This window comes from Augochlora pura, chromosome 7, assembly GCF_028453695.1.
Source record: "Augochlora pura isolate Apur16 chromosome 7, APUR_v2.2.1, whole genome shotgun sequence".
Taxonomy (NCBI): domain Eukaryota; kingdom Metazoa; phylum Arthropoda; class Insecta; order Hymenoptera; family Halictidae; genus Augochlora; species Augochlora pura.
In genome coordinates this window covers 181,931-201,154 of record NC_135778.1, presented here as the reverse complement: position 1 = coordinate 201,154, position 19,224 = coordinate 181,931, and the positions used below count along the sequence as shown (strand labels likewise).

Below are 19,224 nucleotides of genomic sequence, written 5' to 3'. Positions count from 1 at the left end.
CGTCGGGTCGATGCCGAGGCTCGGCGCACGCGCCGCTCGTTGCTCGCCGCGCCGAATCACCCCCGTAACCCTCGCGGACCTTTACGTCCCTCCGCCTAGCCGACATTCTCGTTTCTGGCTCCTCCACCCTCGACCTTCCCCCTTTTTGCAGAAGGGGAGATAGAGAGACAGAGACGAACAGCCCAGTACACCCTACATAGCGAGCGCAACGGCGTTCACCCCAACGAGCCGCGCGCGCGACTCTCCCCTATCAGACTGCACCAACACCGACATCGCCCAACCAACAAGTTCGCGTCGAGTCGCGTATCGGCGACACAGCGTCACCGCTATGCAGCCAATCTTCCGTAGGAATTGGAATTACCATCGGTCCCCGGCTCTCCCCTCGTTGCCACTCCCCTTTCCTCCTCTCCTCTCCTCTCCTCTACTCTCCTTTCGGACGTTTACGTACTCGCCGTTGCCGTTGTCGTTGTCGTTGCCGGGGCCGGGGCCGGGGCCGGGGCCGGGGCCAGGAACGAGGCCGGTGCCCGTGGCACCCTAGCCAGCTGTTCTCCCTCTTCCGACCGCGACGTCTACTTTCGATGCGGCCTGTCCCGTGGACGGAGCTACCGTATTATCGCCTAGCGTTTTGCTCTAACACGTGGCCGCGCTCTCGCCATTCTCTCTTACCGTCCCAGGTCCAGCAGACTGGAACATGACTAGATTTCCCAGATTTACGATCCGCGCGTAAATCAACGGCCGAATCGTCTAAGGAGAGGGAGAGAGAGAGAGAGAGAAAGAGAGAATCGGTAATTTCCTTGGAGCGGAGACCGCGGTGGAGTCTCGCATCGCGTCCGCGGCCGTGTCCGCCGGCACACACACACACACACACACACACACACACACACCCACAGTGGCGTCGACGGGCGTCGACGGGCGTTGCTCGGGGGCCGGAGAAATTTTCGGCGTGGAATCGATACGCGGATGGATCGGCAGGGGTTAAAGGTACCGGGTGTCGCTGCCAGGAGCCAACAACGGCGCGCTCGTTGCGCAACAATGGGACGACGGCCGTCGTCGGTACGCGCCGGTTGATCCGAAGCCAACGGGCAGCTACGCCAATGGTGCGAGTGCACACAGCGACAGCTCTAAACCGTGCGTCCGCGCGCGCGACCGAGCGAACGCATCGAATCAAAAGGCCTGCAGGAATCGAGAACTACCATCGGCAGCCTCGAGGGGTTGCGCAGCAGCCATCCCTCGCTCCTCCAGCATAAACCATCGGCGGCGGCAGAGGCAGAGGCAGAGGCAGAGGCGGAGGCGGAGGCAACGCGACGATGACGGCAACAGCAGCGCCACCCCAGAATGCCGACTCGGGGGGAGCCGCAGCGGCGGGACGACGGGGGTTCCCGGCTCTGCGGCGGTTGGACTGAAACGGGGCGAGGTTCGATGAGGACAGCCGAGAATCGCCACGCAGGGGAAAAGGACCGGAGAGAACGGCCAAAGTGGGGGACGAGCAGCGGACCGGCAGCGCCACCGACCAAACAGTCGCACCCCGACGTCGCGATCGTATTCGAGGGCACCCCCTGTCACTGGCGAGAGCCGCGACAGGGAGCGACCAGAGTATCCGGACAGACGGACGGACGGACGGACGGACACAGCAGGAAAGACGGACGGACGGTCAGTCAGTCAGTCAGTCGGTTGGTTGGTCCACTCGGTGCAGCTCGTCAACTAATCGGTGAGCGGAGGGGGGAGGCAGTAGACTCGAAACTCGAAACTCGAAATAACTACCGAGACGAAAAGAGAAAGAGTGACAGAGAGAGAGAGAGAGAGAGAGAGAGAGAGAGAGAGGGAGAGAGCGTGAGAGAGGGGGGACCGAGCCGGAACGAGAGAAAAAAGACGCTAAAAGGAAGAAAGAAGGACAAAAGACGCAAGCGAAAGAAGCAAGTGGAAAGATCGACGGTAAACGGCGAGTAGATAGCACAGCGCTAAACTAGTTCCGTAGCGGTGGATTCGACTCGAAGCGGATAGAGTAGAGAAAGCAACTGGGGTGGCTCCGGTGGAGGAGGGTGGTCGGTCGACGCGGTCGGAGGCTGGCATGGTGGCGGTGCATCCTACGAAGGAGCTGCCCTCGCCGTGCCGATGACGAGGCTGCAGATCGCGACCGATCGTGAGAAAGGCAGGTCGACGCGGAAGCCGTGCAGCAGCCGGCGGGCATCGTCCGCTTCGGTCCGCGAGGTAACCAGGAGGAGGTGGTTGGCGACAGGTGCGGGACTGGGCAGCGACGACGGACGGCGGCGACGGAGACGGCGGCGTCGCTGCACCGGTGGCGGCCGGCTAGGCGGCCTCGTCGCGATCCTCGACGTCACCGGGATCGACGTCGCGGGTAATCGGTACGGTGGTGCGTTCGTTGGTGCGGTTCGTGAGGGTGTTGCTAGCAGTGCTGTGGTAGCCGAGGAGGAGCAGGAGGAGGATAGGTGCTCGTCGAGGAAACCGTCGGTCGATCGTTCCCCACCGGTGATTCGTAGGACGTCGTCGAAATCGCCGGACGTCGACCACCAGCAGCAGCGGAAGCAAAAACAGCGGCAGCGACAGCAGCTGCAGGGAAAAGGGGTCGCGGTCGTCGATCAGCATGCCGCGCTGCCTCATGGCCAAGAAATGGAAGGCCTACCCGTGGCCGGACCGCGTCGACGACACCCAGGACGAGGAGACCGATCCCTCCGGCTTGAGTATGCAGGAGCACGCGACCAACGGTGTGGTGGTACACGGGATGCAGGGGACGGCCGGCCTCGAGAAACGACAGCTCAGGCATGAGCCGGAGGACGAGGAGATCGACGTGGTCGGCGACACCGACAGCAGGCAGGTCGATCATCAGCAGACCTGTTGGGGCCCGCACAGCCCGACCGCCGGGGCCACTGCGCCCAGTCCGCCGCCCCTCAACGCCTCCGGAGCGCTATACTACCACGGTGAGTAGCGAGTACGGCAACGGTGACGCTAACGGTAACGGTAACGGTAACGGTAACGGTAACGGTGAAGACAAACGATCGCGTTAGCTCAACCAACATCCTGCGTGTATTCGGTCCTTAACGTATTCCCCACGTGGACCCGAGCAATTGCCACCACCCGAGAACCTGTAGAATATCCGGAATCGCGCTCGTCGAAATGCTCGTCGCTAGCATCCCCCCAACCTAGACATCGATAGACTCAGTCCTAGCGCCACGCCCTGGCGGTCCTCGAGCGGCTATTCGGAAAAAGAGGACTGCCAGCAGCAGCCGAGTCAGCAGCCGCAGCAGCAGTAGCAGTCAGGGAGAGAGAGTCCGACCTCTCGGTGTCTGGCCATGCGTCGAGCCACGGGGCTGACACACCCGCCGATTGGCCGATCGGTTGTGCTATAGAGAAATTGCGGTAGTCGGCACGATAACGCGCCAGCCAGCCGCCCCATGGGGACGCTCGCCGGATAACGTCTCCTTTCGGGCCGAGTTAATGATTTTCCTCGTTCCGGCCATGCGTGGCGCACACGCGTACGCGTTCGCACACGCAAACGCACGCACGGACGTCGACCACGAAGAGCCGCGACACCACACCCGCCGTAGGCCCGATCGCTCATTTTGCTGCGGATATTTGGGCGGATCGAAGCGAAAGAGGAGGACATCCGTTTCTCTGTCGCTCTTTATTTGCGCGTCTCTTTTCTACTTTCCATTTGGGTCACCTCGCTCGCTGGCGCAAAGCGGCCAGCCAGCCAATCCTTTTCCCCGCAACTCGTCTGCTCGCGAACCGGGACAACAAAAATTCGGACAGCAAACGGAGTCGCGAGAACGCAGTTTTTGTTTAGCACGCGACAAACACCGCCGGAGGCTGTTGCACACGCGGCCGCTCGAGCCGTCGCGGCGCGGCGCGGCGCGGCTCGGCGCGGCTCGGCGCGGCCGATTGGCGCGGGAGGGGCTCCTTCGCGGAGCTGTTGGACGCTTCGAGGCTTCTTCGCGGCTTCGAGGCCCGTGAGCGATTTTAGGGGCTTCCGGATCGGTTGGCGGCCGACCTCTCCCCAGGGACAGGGAGGGCAGGCTTTCGCGTGGTCGGGACCCTCCGGTATCGATAAGCGCGGAGATGCTCGCCGTGTCGCGTTTGGAAACAGATTTCTCTGGCATTTGGGTCAAGTTCCTCTGGAGAGCTGCCGCACCGGCGACTGCTTTCAGCGGCGATGCCAAAAACCGCCGAGATTTTCAGCGACGCTTTTAGTCGCAGCTGCGGCTACAGCCAGTTTATTTTGCGTTTAACGAGCGGAATTCGCGCTTTGCCGCGGACAATGGCGAGAGCTTGAATCGAGCTCCGTTCGCGGCTCTCGAGCAAGCTTCGCGGCAATCTTTGTGCTTTATTTTGCTGAAAGTGTCGCGCGTTGCTTGCGTCGTATTCCGGGTCCCTTCCTTTTTGGAAAATTTCTTTAATCGGAAGATGGACATTTCGACGAAACTTTTCAGTTTCCAAGTGAAACAGAATCGAGACGGTATTGGAAGGAAAAATGCGTAAACATCTTTTGTCCAACCGTTTCGAAAGTAACGAATAAACGAAATCGATGAAGCGAATGTAGAAAGATATGGCTGCCAACGGATGTACGGTAAGATGCTTGAAATTTTCGAGACGCAAATTTCTGTTACAAAAGTCCCCCATCCCGCGTAACAACAACCCCCCGCGATGGTTGAGGAAATACAACGGGACGAGAACGCGATTTGAAAAATACAACGGCGAACGTCGCGTAGTTTGCCCTCGATTGCCGCTACCTGCGAGTATTTACGTGTTGAATACGCTCCACAAGTTGATTTACGTCCCCGTACACCGTACTTATATCTATACATATACGAACATCGCGCACCTCGACCTCGACCGGCATGGCGCGCCGCGGCGCGGCGCGGCGCGGCCCATTCGGATCGAGCAGGGTTCAAGAAATCGCGCGGGCTTGGAAATTTCCGAGAGAACCTACTAAAAAGATCATCGTATTCGACAATTAGCCGCGTCGATTCGCGTTGGTCTCGCGAACGCGCGCAACCTCGGGCCTCGGTCAGCATCGTCGTCGTCGTCATCCCCCGTTTTCATCGATACCGGGCCGCTTACGAACTACCAACTACCAACTATGAACTACGAACAGGCGCAGCTGATAATTATAGGTGAACGTTACGTAACCGGGCGCGCACGTGAACCGAACGCGTAAGCGAGTGAATTAATGCGAAAACCGCGCGAATCCAGTTGTTAATTGAATTTCGTTATCGATTGTAACGCCCGACCGTGTCGGGTCTTTAACATGGCGCGAACTGTTATGTAACACGTGCGCCTCTGCGACAGCGTGTTCGACGCGACTCTAGGCGACGCGCGAGGCGCGGATCGAACTTATGAAAATTGCAGCAACTTGTTCGCCCGACTGTGTTTAGCCGCGCGTTTACACGTACGCTCGGCGAATTGCCTTGTCGACGATCGGATTCTACACCTTCTCGCTGTTTCCATCAAACATTTCGCTTTCTTTCAAACATTTTTTACTACCCTGAGACGCGGTTTCCACGTTTCGTCAAATCCCACTCCACTGTTCCCAGCTGCTTCTTTCAATTTTATGTCGCGTCGGAGTTCTCGATTCAATCGAACGTTTATCGCGATACCGTTTCGTTCCTCGAATATTTCGGTATTTCATAAGTTCTTTGAATTCGGATAGCGACGCGCCGGAGTTTCGTCGTATCAGTATCGCGTCGGAATTCTCCAAAGTTCTTGTCCTTTCCGATGGAAGGGGAATGTTTTGTCACGTTTTAAAGTTCGCGAGATTCCAAGCGTTTCGTTCGTGTCCTTTTTCTTTTGGTCGGTATCGACGTCGAGCTACCGCGTAGGAGTCGCCGCGAGGCGATCAGAATTCAGGTCGAAAATATGTAACGACGGGGCGGCATCGATTAAACGGCTTCCTTTTGCTGTAATTCCATCATGAATAACGAATTGCATTTTCCTCGTGCAGCGGTCACGTAACGCTTTATTGTTCGGTCGGGATCCGCGAAACTCGATCCTTTTCGAATATTTTTCACGGCGAACGCTAGCCGAACGCTTCGCGCAATTTTGATCTTTCCAGCAGGCAAATGAATTTTTACACGGTCCAAGAAACGGAAAACGGAACCTAATTCATCCACCCCACGATCGGCCAATTTGGTAGTCTGCGGAAAACGCGCGCGCCGACTCGCGCCCGCGCTGTTTTTCCGCGCAAACGCCGCTCCCTGGGGAAAAGAAAAACGAAGACGAATTCGAGGACGAAAGAAGTTTCGCCAGCGTGTCGCGTGGCGTCGCATTACCACGGATAGCGGTACAGCGTCTGCATATTCTGCACATGTTATTGCACCGGTGCGACGCAGCCTCGTTGGCGCGGCGCGGCGCGACGCGGCTCGACAGCTTGGCTCCGTTTAAGAGATATCGGCAAAGAAGGGTTCGCTGAGGGAGCGGCGACGGATCGGGTTCGATCGCGGTCGGAACCGATCGACGAATAACAATGGCAAAGGACCTTACATCGGCCTTTCAAAGGCTAGAATCAACAGACTCGTGGGAGCGTGCGGAGCGTTCATTCGACATTATTGATTCTCACCCTCTCCCCTGCTGCCTCCCTTTGTCTACCCCCTCTCCGAGCCACCCTCGCCCGTCCTCTCTCTCTCTCTCACTCTCTCTCTATGCTCCCGTTCCTCCGGTCCCTCCGGTCCCTCTCGCGTTGATGAAATGCACTTCCAGACACGGCCACTCTCCTTTCCTTCTGTGTGTCGACGTCGACTCCCTTTTATTTCAGCCAATAATAGATGCGCGCCGGCTGATCGATCGCCAGAACAGTTTTCTGATTTATTGCCGTCACGCGTCCCTCGAGCCTCAAACCCTACGACCGGCGAACATATATAGGTGTAGGCGAAGGCGTAGGCGCGAGTGTAGGTGTGGATATACATGTGGATACAGCAGGTATATGCCACGGTTCATCGGATCCGGAACGCCTTCGTTGCGGTTGTTATTTGACCGAGGCAAGGGACGTCAATCTTCGGAATCCCAGATCCTCGTCGCCTATCGTTTCATCGACCCCGACGATTCCCCAACTTCCCGACTCGAGACGCCAAAAGCATTTTTTTCTACTCGATCGGAGTCTGTTCGATCGTGTTGAAACGAGCGAGACGAGTTCTTTTCAAAAATGTTCGTCTTCGATTCGAGGAAGATTTCGTCGTTCAATCGGAATTCTATCGAGATTCGCGTCGCGGACGCGGGCAACAAGTCGGTCCGGCGCGGCCCGAAACGTCGAAATCACCGAAACGACCCATACATAATTCATAACGGTGATCGGCGACAAACCTCGAACAAAAGCAGCAACAGTATTACGCGATTAACCGGCTCCGTTCCATATTCATGGGAGCATTACCTACAATTCCGGCGCCCGAGCGACGAGCAACAGCGTTCCGACCATCTCCGAGGACGAGGGCAAGGACGCGAGCGTCCGCGAGCGCCAACGAACGCCTGCTGAAACCGGCACGGCGACCGTTGACGACCGTCGGCGACCGTCGGCGAAACGCGTCGCGATTAACCGCCCTACTATTGCCAATCGCCGGAACCGGGATGCCGGGCTCGCAATCGTCAAAGTTTCTCCCTTTCGCAACAATCAAGCCCGAACCACTTGCACAGCTTTACTCCGGAAATACTCTCTTTCGAATAATCGAACGAAAACAACTCGATAGAAAAATATCAGCAGCGGAGAATTCCAAGTTGTTAACTGCATATGTATCTGTAACGCGAACGGCTTCTCTCACCTCGTTTCGATTCGCTGGAATAACCAGCGTGTAATTAAAAGCGACGGTCTCGTTACACCGCCCCGGTAAATAACATTCTTGTTTAATCCCTACGAATCGAAAGAATCTCTCGACACGCGACGCACGGGTTTTTCGTTTTCGGTCGACGAGAAATGAGAATTTCGCGAATTCGTGCCGGTGGGTCAAGTGGCGGAGTGCGTTCGTTCCAAGTGTCGGAATATTTATCAAATTTCCTCTGCATTCGCGCGAAACGCGAAACGCGAAACGTTTGAAAGCGCTGCCTGTTATTTCCCATGTTCCGCATCCGCAGCGTTGCTATCGCTACGCTTCGGTACGGATACAGATACAGATACAGATACAGATACAGGTACAGATGCGCTGGCCATACAAGTTCCAATTTCTGTACGTTGATCAATCGGTTCGTTAACGCCGTTGTTTCCATCGAACTTTCGTGCATTATCAAGTGATCCGATCCGTTGGTAAAATATCAGGGAGCTTGTACATACACGGGCCAAGATTTTTTTCCATACGAAATTCATAAAAGCGATCTGCAAGTGAAATTTGCAACAAAAGTTTCGATTGGTGGAACTTGGTTTACCGGAGGGCTCGACCATAATATCGATGTGGGAAACAATGGCCAGCCGAGTGGCAGCTCGACGATCTTTAATTATACCGGAGCATTTTCTCGAGTGGAACGAAACGTTCCGGCGACGAAAATTAAAGGGCGCTAATAACATAACATTTCTTCCCCTCGCTCGCTGTCAGCTGGCTGCTATCTCTCTTTCTCCCCCCCCCCCCCTCTCTGCCCCCCTTGTCATGTTATTCTCTCTCTCTCTCTCTCTCTGTCGGCAGTCTTGCCGTGAATATTTGAATTGGTGAATCAGACGGAACCGGTGCGCCGTTTTCATTTCCTGGTGCCGACACACGCCAGCTGCTTCCACCATGTGCCACTGTTAACGAGAAAACGACGGGGTCGAAAAACCGAGAGGGTAAAAAGGCTTCTGTATAATATAGCGTGGGGTAACTGTTGCGCAGTCCGTTCTCCGTTCGCAACGAGCGCGTCCCAGGCGTCCTTGCGATCGCTCGATCAGCTTCGTGTCACGGCTTTTCCATCGCGCTTCTTCTCCTCGGCCGTCCGATGCTCGAACAAATTGAATTTTTCATTTCCTGGAGGCGGCGGGGCAAAGTGGGCCAACGTGGACCGATAAAGAAGACTCTAAGGAATATTCCGATTATGTTATCGACCACCGCTTGCTGTCTGCTCTTCGAAACGAAGTCGATCGATGAGACGGTCGAATCTATTTTTCGAGGAAAACTGGAATTTTGGTTGAATTTCAAAAGAAGAGAACGTCTCTCGATTAAATACGATGCGAACATATCTACGAAATATAAAACAGCATGTACATCGAATGAAAAGAAAAAAGACAAAAGTAGTATATTCGCCAGGAGTAAAGATAAAAACAACTCTCTTTTTCGTTCGCGTTTACGATTAATTCGATTCCGTGCGCGAAAATGTAACAATTCGCGTAACGATTAACAGTTTGCCTCTGACACGTGTGCCCAAGCACAGTCTTGATATTTTGTACGTTTAATCCATTCTTTTGTGGGTGTGGAGAACAAACGGCCTGGGAAAATTCATTCGTAGTTTTTCCTTTACGAATCTTTGTTTCTTCTCTGATGGAGGACGGCTTCCTTTTGTTTCGTCTCGTCCAGCCTTGCTTGTCTCGCCTCGCCTCGCCTCGTCTCGCGTTGCTTCGCATCCGGCTATTTTTTTTTTGGTAAAGTGCTAGCGATGTCCTTGTTCTATTCGATGTTAAAACCACAAAACGGAACGTCTAAAGAACGTAATACACATCCATTTCTTTAGCAAGAAATGTTTTAAAAACTGTGAATCTTGTCAACAAATTATTATTCCAACGTTCGAGAAGGGATTGAAGATGTTCGAGGGCCACGGAGTCCCCAAAGTAACAGAGAAGCCCTTCGAATGGCTCTTGATATAAAATAAACCTGACATAACCGGCAGAGATATTTCACCGATCATTAAGAATTCCGATCTGCACTGGGGAATGCGCGAATGCGCTAGGAATTCGCAACGAAATCCGTAAGGTCCGAGTCATCGCTCCGACCGCGATCGTTGGTTCGTCGATTCGAAGGTTGCACGAACAAATGAGAAAGTGGCAGAGATAGGGAACAATTACCGGGCCGGTAGTTGCGAAAGCAATTTCCCGAAACAGTTCGGGAACTGTACCCGAAGCGGACACTCGGTCCGTGGTACTAATTAATTGTTCCCGTTGTCGTTGCCGTTGGCGTTGCCGTTCCCGGTTAGCAGAACCGAATCGGTCCGATCCTGGGTCGACCTTCGAACTTTCCTCGAACCGTCATCCAGAGGAATCAGTTGCGCAAACGGCTAGTCTTCTAGTCAGCTAGTCGGTTAAGTCGGTCGGTTAGTCGAGCATAGTGGCCTAGCGTCGCGGAGAGGCTTCGCTCGGTATCAAGTATTTTCGATTCCGTTGGTTTCCTCTCGCGTGATGTGCCTCGCCGCCGCGCTTAAATTGTTTAACCGGCCCAGCCAGTTGCCGTTTTTATTGCTCTTGACCACGCGACACAGTCAACCTTCGATGCCTCGTTGCCTTCCAACTGGCAACTCCCAACTCCCGACTCCCGACTCCCGACTCCCGACCACCAACTTCCAACCGGATGCGATCGATACCGTCCGCTGCGACAATCTAACGCGACGGTTCGCATTGTTGCGAACCACGAGCCTCGAATACGCGTACGAACGCGAATACGTGTACAAACACTGATGCGAATACGAATACGAATACGAATACGAATACGAATACGAATACGAATAGGAGAACGGAGAAATTACCCGGCCGAGCAATTTCCTTCTCGCTCCCTCGCGGCAGCCAGCATCCACTGTCTCGTAATTTCTGACTTCCACCATCCCTATCATCCGACAGTCGGCTGTGCTCCGCAAATCTCGAGTCGCGAGTAGCGAGCGACAATCCCAACGACCGGAGAACGCCGAGCCTCGGCGAAACACCGGAGCCGGAAGTCCTTGTTGCTTTTGTGCACGAGGACGGCAAAGGAACTCCGATCGATACGCTCGTTAGAAACCAGAGGAGACTCCTCTATTGTTCGACCCGACAGGACCACTCGATGCGGATCAGCAGATTTTCTGCATTTCGGGTGGAAACGAGGGGAGGAAATTATATCACGGTGAGTTCGAAGCCATCAAAAATGATCGACCGCCTGAAAATTCGGCAGACGGCCGCTCGACGATCCGACTTTCGATTACTCGATTTCCAGAATCGACGAACGTTAATTCGCGTTACTCGTTAACGGCCTCTAATCAGCTTCGAATCGAACCATTGAACCACGCCGAATAAGCTCATCCGACCGACTAATATTCGAAGCTAATTTTAGGCTCGATAGAGGCCGAACCGTGTCGCCCTTAACGCCGAATTATTCGCGACACGGTGGAGGATGTTATAATAGTTTCGGGCCTGATTGCGCAAATTTTTCACGGTTTCCATTTTCCATCGTTCGGCGAGCAAGTGCCGGTCGCATCGGCGATGGCCCTGACCTCGGCGATCCAACTCGGACGCGACTCTTCAACCTGCCGGATCGTCGATCCGTGGATTCTCGAACCCTCCTCGGGACAATGCATCTAGTAATCGCTTTCGAGGGTTCGCCTCTTTCTCTCGCTCGACGTTCGGCCCACGAGCGAAATGAAAAACGAGGGTGCAAGGCGAAATGGGGATTTTTGTTTGATCGTAGCCGTCGTAACAGTTGTATCGGGCCTATAACAATATCTGCCAAGCGGAACTGCGCGAATACGTCTATGTATACGTAGTCGGAGGTCTCGGCTGATCGATTACCTCGGTAATTGCGCGAACCTCTCGCACGTATTCTCAGCCCGGACTCGTGCAACTTTCAAACTTCTACCGTACCAACGCGTCGTTTAGCAGCTTCAGGATAATTCTCTCGTTTTCACCGATTTCTATTCCTCTCGATCATTTTATACTATTTCAAATAAAACCTGTCTATGCCAAGAGTGGCTAGTCCCTTGCAATACCGATTCTGGCCGTCTCTGCAGTTGCAAACCAAGGCTGTCGCGAACCTCGTTTGTATACGGACTACGCTGATCGCATTACCCGTTAAACCGATACTTTTTAAGCAGCCTGCAACGATTCCTCGATACACGTGTCGTTCGGACAATAAAGAATACCGCGACTAACGATCGTCTTCGTGTTCCGATTGCAGGTTACACGCACGAGGCCTGGATCAACCATGAAGAGCCGCCAAAGTATGCGACTCTGCGCTCGGCGGCCGAGTTGGCCCGGCCGGTGGTTCCGTCGCCTCCGCCGCCGCCACCTCCGCTGCAGCAGCAGCAGCAGCAGCAGCAGCCGCAGCCGCAGCCGCAGCCGGCAGCATCTCAAGATCTGGCCGCGGTGGTAAACGTCTCCAGCTTGCACCAGGCCCATGCGACCACGACCGCGTCGCCGTCGCAGTCGTCGACCTCGCTCGGCCTGCCACCTCGCAAGAGTCTCGCCATGTGCTTCACCAGCACCGGCACGGCTCTGTCGCTGCCTCCGAAGAAGAAGGACATCTATCGGCCGTACAGCCTGCAGCCGACATCGGAGATCCGCACTTCGGCCGAGGAGGATCTGTCGGCAGCCCAGGCTATTCTAGATCTGAGCGCGTCCCCGGCAGCGCCCACGCACTCTGTCTTCATCCACACGCTGTCGCCTCCGCCGCCGGTGTCGGCGCCGCCTCCGCCGCCGCCACCGCCTCCACCACCGCCGCTGCCAGCGGCGGTTCCGCAGCCCGGCGCGGTGGCGGTGACGGTGGCGGTGGCGGTAACGGCCGCAGGCCAGCTGCAGCCGACGCAACTGCAATCGACACCCGCGACCCAGCCCATCCCGGTCTCCGTGCTGGTCCCGGTGCCCGGCTCGCAGCCCAACAGCCAGCTCAGGCAGCAGGAGCAGACGCCGCAGCCTCAATCACCCGCGACCGCCGAGGCCAACGCGAACATCAACGGCGCCGGTAGGGACGGGTGAGTAGTAGCCGCGAGCTCGTCGATCGCGGCTCGCAACTTCCGTTGCGAGAACCGATCCTTGTTTGCTCGACGACCGCGAGGCCAATCTCTAGACACAGTGGTCGCTCTTGGGAACCGAACCGGGCTTCGGTTTAGAGCTTGTTTCTTGGAGAAGAGTGCCAAAAGCTTTCGAGTCGAAGATACGAGTACGATCGTGGACTCGATCAAATCCGTTCGCTAGCATACGATGCTGGTCAACTGGGGAGACTCTGGTCGCGGTTATAGAAGCAGAAAGGTTGATTTTCTTCGATGTCGTTGACCAGCGACCTATTCTTAGCAGAAAGTTGTCGAATCGCTTAGGGGAGTACAAGAGAATCGGAATGCGTTGCCGTAGTTAGAAACGTTCAACGGACCAATTTTAAGCAAAACTTGATCGGGGGGGGGGGGGGGGGACAACCGATGGCTCTTCCATGCCAGGTCTCTCAAAATCGACCACTGTGCGCTACAAAGAAATCCCGCTTATTTCCAAACCAGTGTTAAATGTGACGACAACCGTTGCTTCAGTGTACAACCTTGCTTGTTGGATGTTGTTTCAAGATCGTCGATCGTTTCTATGGTACCTGGCTAATGAATGTTGTTGCGTTAATATGTCGCATGATCAGCCTATTGCTAGTTGACTCCCTGAAACCCCGCCCTTGGACCACGGGACTCCGCACTTCCCAGAGCCCAGAAATCAATCAATCGCATCTTACCGATCTTCTTAACCGACAGTGGCGGCAACGGCAGCAAGACGGTCGCGTACACGTACGAGGCGTTCTTCGTCTCCGACGGCCGTTCGAAACGACGCAGCACGAGCACGAACGGCGCCGCTGTCCCAGACAAGGAAGCTGCGCAACCCGACAGGCCCAAGTTCACGTGCACGGAGTGCGGCAAGCAGTACGCGACCTCCTCGAACCTGTCCCGGCACAAGCAGACTCATCGCAGCTTGGACTCCCAATCGGCGAAGAAGTGCATCCACTGCGGCAAGGCGTACGTCAGCATGCCCGCCCTCGCGATGCACGTGCTCACCCATAAGCTGGCCCACAGCTGCGGCGTTTGCGGCAAGATGTTCTCTAGGCCGTGGCTGCTGCAAGGTCACCTGCGAAGTCACACGGGTGAGAAGCCGTACGGGTGCGCCCACTGCGGCAAGGCGTTCGCGGACAGGTCGAATCTGAGGGCCCACATGCAGACCCACTCCGCGGACAAAAACTACGAGTGCTCCCGCTGTCACAAGACCTTTGCGCTCAAGTCCTACCTGAACAAGCACCTGGAGTCCGCCTGTCTCCGCGACGATGAAATCCCCGGTCAGCAACAGCAACAACAAAGTGCGACGCAACATCAACAGAACACGAACTGCGACTTGTAGCAGCGTTACGCAACGCCGCTGAATGTCGTCGGCTGTCCCGACGACGCCAGCGCTGCGGCGTTTGTTCCGGAGAGCTAGCGGTCGCACCTGGCGACGCCCGGATAAACTTCTAAGCTATCGAGGGAATTCGGGTACGATCCAGATATACAAAAAGGTTTGACCGTAGGTTTTAAGTAGAAAAGTGCCAGTAGAGAATGATATGATGCGTAGCAGAACAAAAAGAAAAAAAAAGAAAACGATAATACGCGATCGTGAAATAGGATCGATGACGATGACGATGACGATGACGATGACGACTACAACGACAATGACGATGATGATGATGATGCTGATAATTACGATGATCATAATCACGATGATGATGACGATGATAATTACGAGGACGACAACGACGACGACGATGAAGATGATGATGATGATAATGATAATGATGATGACGCTGATAGTGATGGTGACGATGATAATTATGATGTAGATGGTGACGAAGATGAGAATGATAATGATGATGATGATGATTATGATGAAAAGGTGGAGGAGAATAACAATGAGAGATGACACAACGAAGGTGATTATAATTGATGGGAGTAGAGAAAAGTTGGTGGTATCGGTTTCTTAAATAATGTCTAACATTAACAAAAACGTCCAGTAATGTTTAAGTCTTAAATCGAAGCAAACGAAAAGAAAACGAGAAAAAAGTAAACGAAAGACGAACGATATAAAATAGACACGAGGATGATTCGAACGATAAACAGTTTCTCGAGGGAAAGAGTGAGAAACGAGAAAACAAAATGGGAGAGAGACACGTCGAACAGTGACGTCCACACTGCAGTCTAGTCACTCTAGTCGATTATACCTATTACATTATGATATTATATTATTATATTATATATTATATTATTATTATATATATAGTATATATATATTTACTAGCGCGTACGGTTCTAGTCGCGAGCTCGTTACGGAGACACTATTTATTAATACTTAGCTGCCTAAAGCGACGAAGAAGCAAAACTCTCCGCGGATACGATGACCGATACAAGGGTTTGGGGGTGGGTGGGGGGGGGGGGGTATTCTCACCGCGAACGTAGGTAAGTAGGTCACGGTGATCGCGGATTGGAGATACAATAATTGGGAGCTAGGTGGCTCTGTGGTTAGGAGGACGAGACTTCCGGCCGGAAGATACGCGGACATCTTAGCCGTCGCGTCGAATCGTGTATCTCCCGTCGGCGTCCGCTCCCGTTGGGGCCGAGACCGGGACGCATGGCAATTGCCGTCGACTCCGTCGCTTCCGCACTTCGTGGCTCGTGAACGTGGATCGTCTTAGAGCCCGCGACGATCCTCTTGCATGTTCCTCTCCGACGAGTCGGGATTATAATCGACCGGGATCGACGCGACACGTGGACGATCGACGCCATCGTGAAAGTTCTTTCGTTCCGAAGAGAGAGGCTTTTCGCGTGTGTGGGCCGACGCTCGTTGCGTCTGTTTTTAGTCGTAAGGGACGAGGAATGGTTCCTTTTCTGATAAACGAGGCCGGTGAGTTTGTCTCCACGAAGAATTTATAGAGACGGGTGTACTCGCATGGCAGCCAGGGCGACGTACGGTTAGCGTCAGAGTAGGAGTCGAAGTCGAAGTCGAAGTCGGAGCTAGACGATGGAGATACCGAGACTTTTGGTTACGGCGTTTCGAGGTTATTAACTTTGAGAAGAATACGAAGACAGGCGAGAATCTACTCCTCTATTGGGTTGAAAATCGAATTACAAAGCACAGTTGGAGAGCTACTTTGCGGGTACACCTGGGCAATATTCTCTTCTTGAAACCGATCTCTAGAGGTTACGAGAACATATTTTGTAACACGATAACGCATTGTATAGGGAAAGAAGATTCAAAGGCCTCCATTTTGGTCTCGCACGACTATTTATTTACTATAAGCAAAGCCAAGGATCCGAGATTAGATCCGATCTCGAATTGTTCCTCGTCCACCAGGAAATAGTAATTTTCTATGGGAGAGTACGATAGTTTTTGTAAAAAAAAGTATTGCTTCCGGCGAACATAGCCATCTTTTTTTCGGGTAGGATGCGACACGAGGTCGGGCGCTACACGCAAGCCTCGACGCGAAAATGAAAAAACCAAAGACGCGTATTTAATTACACTTCTGATCACATTAACACACGCAGAGACACGTACACGTACATCGACACTTACAATTCGAACAGAATTTCTACAGGATTACATACTCGCGTCACAGCGTAGCCTCACGCGCGCGCGCTCCCACACGCATACAAACGCATACAACACACGCGCACACGTACACAGAATAATATCTAGATCAGATTTCGACTAATAGATGCGTAATATTGTTATACACATATTTTATAGAAGCAATATAACGAGTAAGGGAAAATAAAAACTAAAAAACATAAATAACGACGGCCCGTACGGTCAAAAAGCAATGTTTCGACACAACGAATTATATAATTATACATATAGAGGCGGACATCGAAGTTTAACGTGATAGGAAAACGATGATTTGCTTCGGCACGGAAACGTTTCTTTTCGCGATCGTTGTGGCCACGTGCTTCCGGCTGACTCGCGCGACCCGATTTCAAACACCTTTCGAGAGAACGGTGCACTCTTCGGTTCGTTTCTTCGATTTCAATATTATTCCTTCACGTAATCCATTTCTATACAAATTTGCTCCACTCGTTTCTACGTTACCATAGCTGCGAGATTTTTCATAATTGTACATACAACGAAATTTCAAGTGACCTTCCAAGAGCTTCGTTCGGTGCGATTAATATTTCGCAGGTAGTACCTATCTTTCAGATTTCGAGATTCTCGTCTACTTCATTCGTTACGCAAAATTGTGAACCGTGAATTCAATCTGAAACGATTTATCTATCAGGTGTCCGATTAGTTATCGATTTTCTAAACTTCTATAATTCTGCAAGTTCCTCTTAGATTATCTATTGCTAGATAATTGTATATACTACATTTTTTCGACCCGTTGGAAACCGTTAGGCTTTCGTAATCTCGAATTATACATCTGCAAATAATTTGATAGATTTTTTTGCCAAGATTCCAGCGCGACAACCGCATAGTTCAGGTACTCTCTCATTTAGGGTAGCCACGGGCAACTTGATCGAAATATTTCCGGTAGGCGAAGCATGCGCAAGCTGTTGGTATCGCTTGAAACAAAAGTTGCGATTTCAAGTTTTTCCACTTGTACTCTCGGAAGTAAACGAACCCGCTTTACTCTACCAAAAATTGCATGAATTTCGAGACAAAACGGTTGGACGTTCAGATTCGGAATGACATCCATTTGTTCGAAATTTGGACGAAGCTTCGACGCGATAAAGTTTAACAAATCAAACGTATCGGTTCACTCAACCCCGTTCATCGAAACTTTTCAAATACGATTTACCCTCGATCGTACCGACAAACGCTTCGAGCAACGAAACTGTGCGCATTCAAAAACGATAGAAGCATGGAACGAAACCGAAGAATCGAACCTGGTGCAACCTTCGCCATTTTTAAAAGAAAACGATCGCACGATATTTTTCGACCAAAGGAATAGTCTAACAGTAGTAGTTGGATCGCGCGAGACGATCACGGAAGACCGTGGACCGACGCCGGACGATCCGACGAGTCATTTTGTAATAACGAATTGCCGACAAATAATTGCCGCGTTGCATGTACAGAGTAGCCAATCTCACCGCCAAGATAAAACTAACAAAACTACAAAAAAAAAGACGGGAGAAAACATGGCAGAACGTGTCGCGATCACGATGCTTTGCGTACGGCGACCGTGGATGTGGATCTTTGCGATCCTTCGAGAGGAATCTCGAGGATTCGCTAGGATTGTTCACGGCGTGAGCGAGAATGCGAGAGAGAGAGAGAGAGAGAGAGAGAGAGAGAGAGAGCGAGAGAGAGAGAGAGGCTTTATCTCTAATCCTGCCGTTGGCGACGTTTGTTTCACGAGGTTCTCGAAGCTGCGATCGTGTGCAAACGTAGAGCAATAAATCCCTAAGCAATATTAAGTAATTAACAAAGTAGAATTAGTCCGTCGGTGCGGATTTCAAGAGGGAGAGAACGCAAATGAGTTTGCGAGTGAGAGAATGAATGACGTTAAAAGAGAAACGTAAAAACGAGAGAACCAAGTGCACCGTCTGATGCGCGTTTCTTTAATTACAATTACAATTACAATTACCGTAATAGAGAAAAAGATACGAGCGGAAGTGTAATGAACGGCCAAGCTCGCTTCCGGTTCGTTCGCTTCGCTTCGATCGAACACCTCGACACCACTGACCTTCGCTCGGTTTTTTCCTTAGGTATTAGGTACGGATCGATTGTTCATTAAGCGACCACGGCCTATACGATAGACGATTACATACACATAGGATACGTTTTACTTATTTGATTTTTCTCTTTTTGCGAATTGTTGTCAGTATTATTATTATTATTACTATTATTACTATTATTACTATTTAATTTTGATTATTATCAGCAACGTTAGCAGCATTATCGTATTTATTATTGTCATCGGTATTTATTATATTTATTATATTATTATTATTATTAGCTGATTGTGCATTTTATTTATCCTTACGCGGTCCTGGGTTTCATTCGCGATGATGGTGTTGTATATTATTATTATTATTATTATTATTATTATTATTAACATTAATAATATTATTAGTATTATTGTTATTGCTGTTATGGTTGACGAACGACGTTGTCGATGGGATTACTATAGATAGGTACAACGAGCCAAGACAACGATCAGTATCGCGAAACGCAACGAAGAATTAGGCTGTTGGGGAAGAAAGGAAACAATTTCCGTTTTCGACGAGTCGGTATGTTCGGTCGGACCGCGTGTACAGTCCAACGTCTAACGAACGATCTTTTCGTAGATAAACACTCTTGGCCGCGCACTTGGCGGGCGAGGTATACACTCGTCAACAATTTTTAGGAGAACTGTGCGCGTTCAGGTCTCGATTGCGAAAGCAATAGCG

General features: G+C 52.2%; 1 protein-coding gene across 1 annotated transcript; it reads left to right on the top strand.

Annotated features, from left to right (window-relative positions):
• Positions 1–1,443: 1,443 nt before the first annotated feature.
• On the top strand, positions 1,444–18,790 carry Scrt (scratch). The gene is made up of 3 exons (XM_078186785.1): positions 1,444–2,936; positions 12,033–12,825; positions 13,579–18,790. The coding sequence occupies exons 1-3, from the start codon at positions 2,603–2,605 to the stop codon at positions 14,210–14,212; spliced, it is 1,761 nt and encodes a 586-aa protein (XP_078042911.1). The 5' UTR covers positions 1,444–2,602; the 3' UTR covers positions 14,213–18,790.
• Positions 18,791–19,224: the final 434 nt, after the last annotated feature.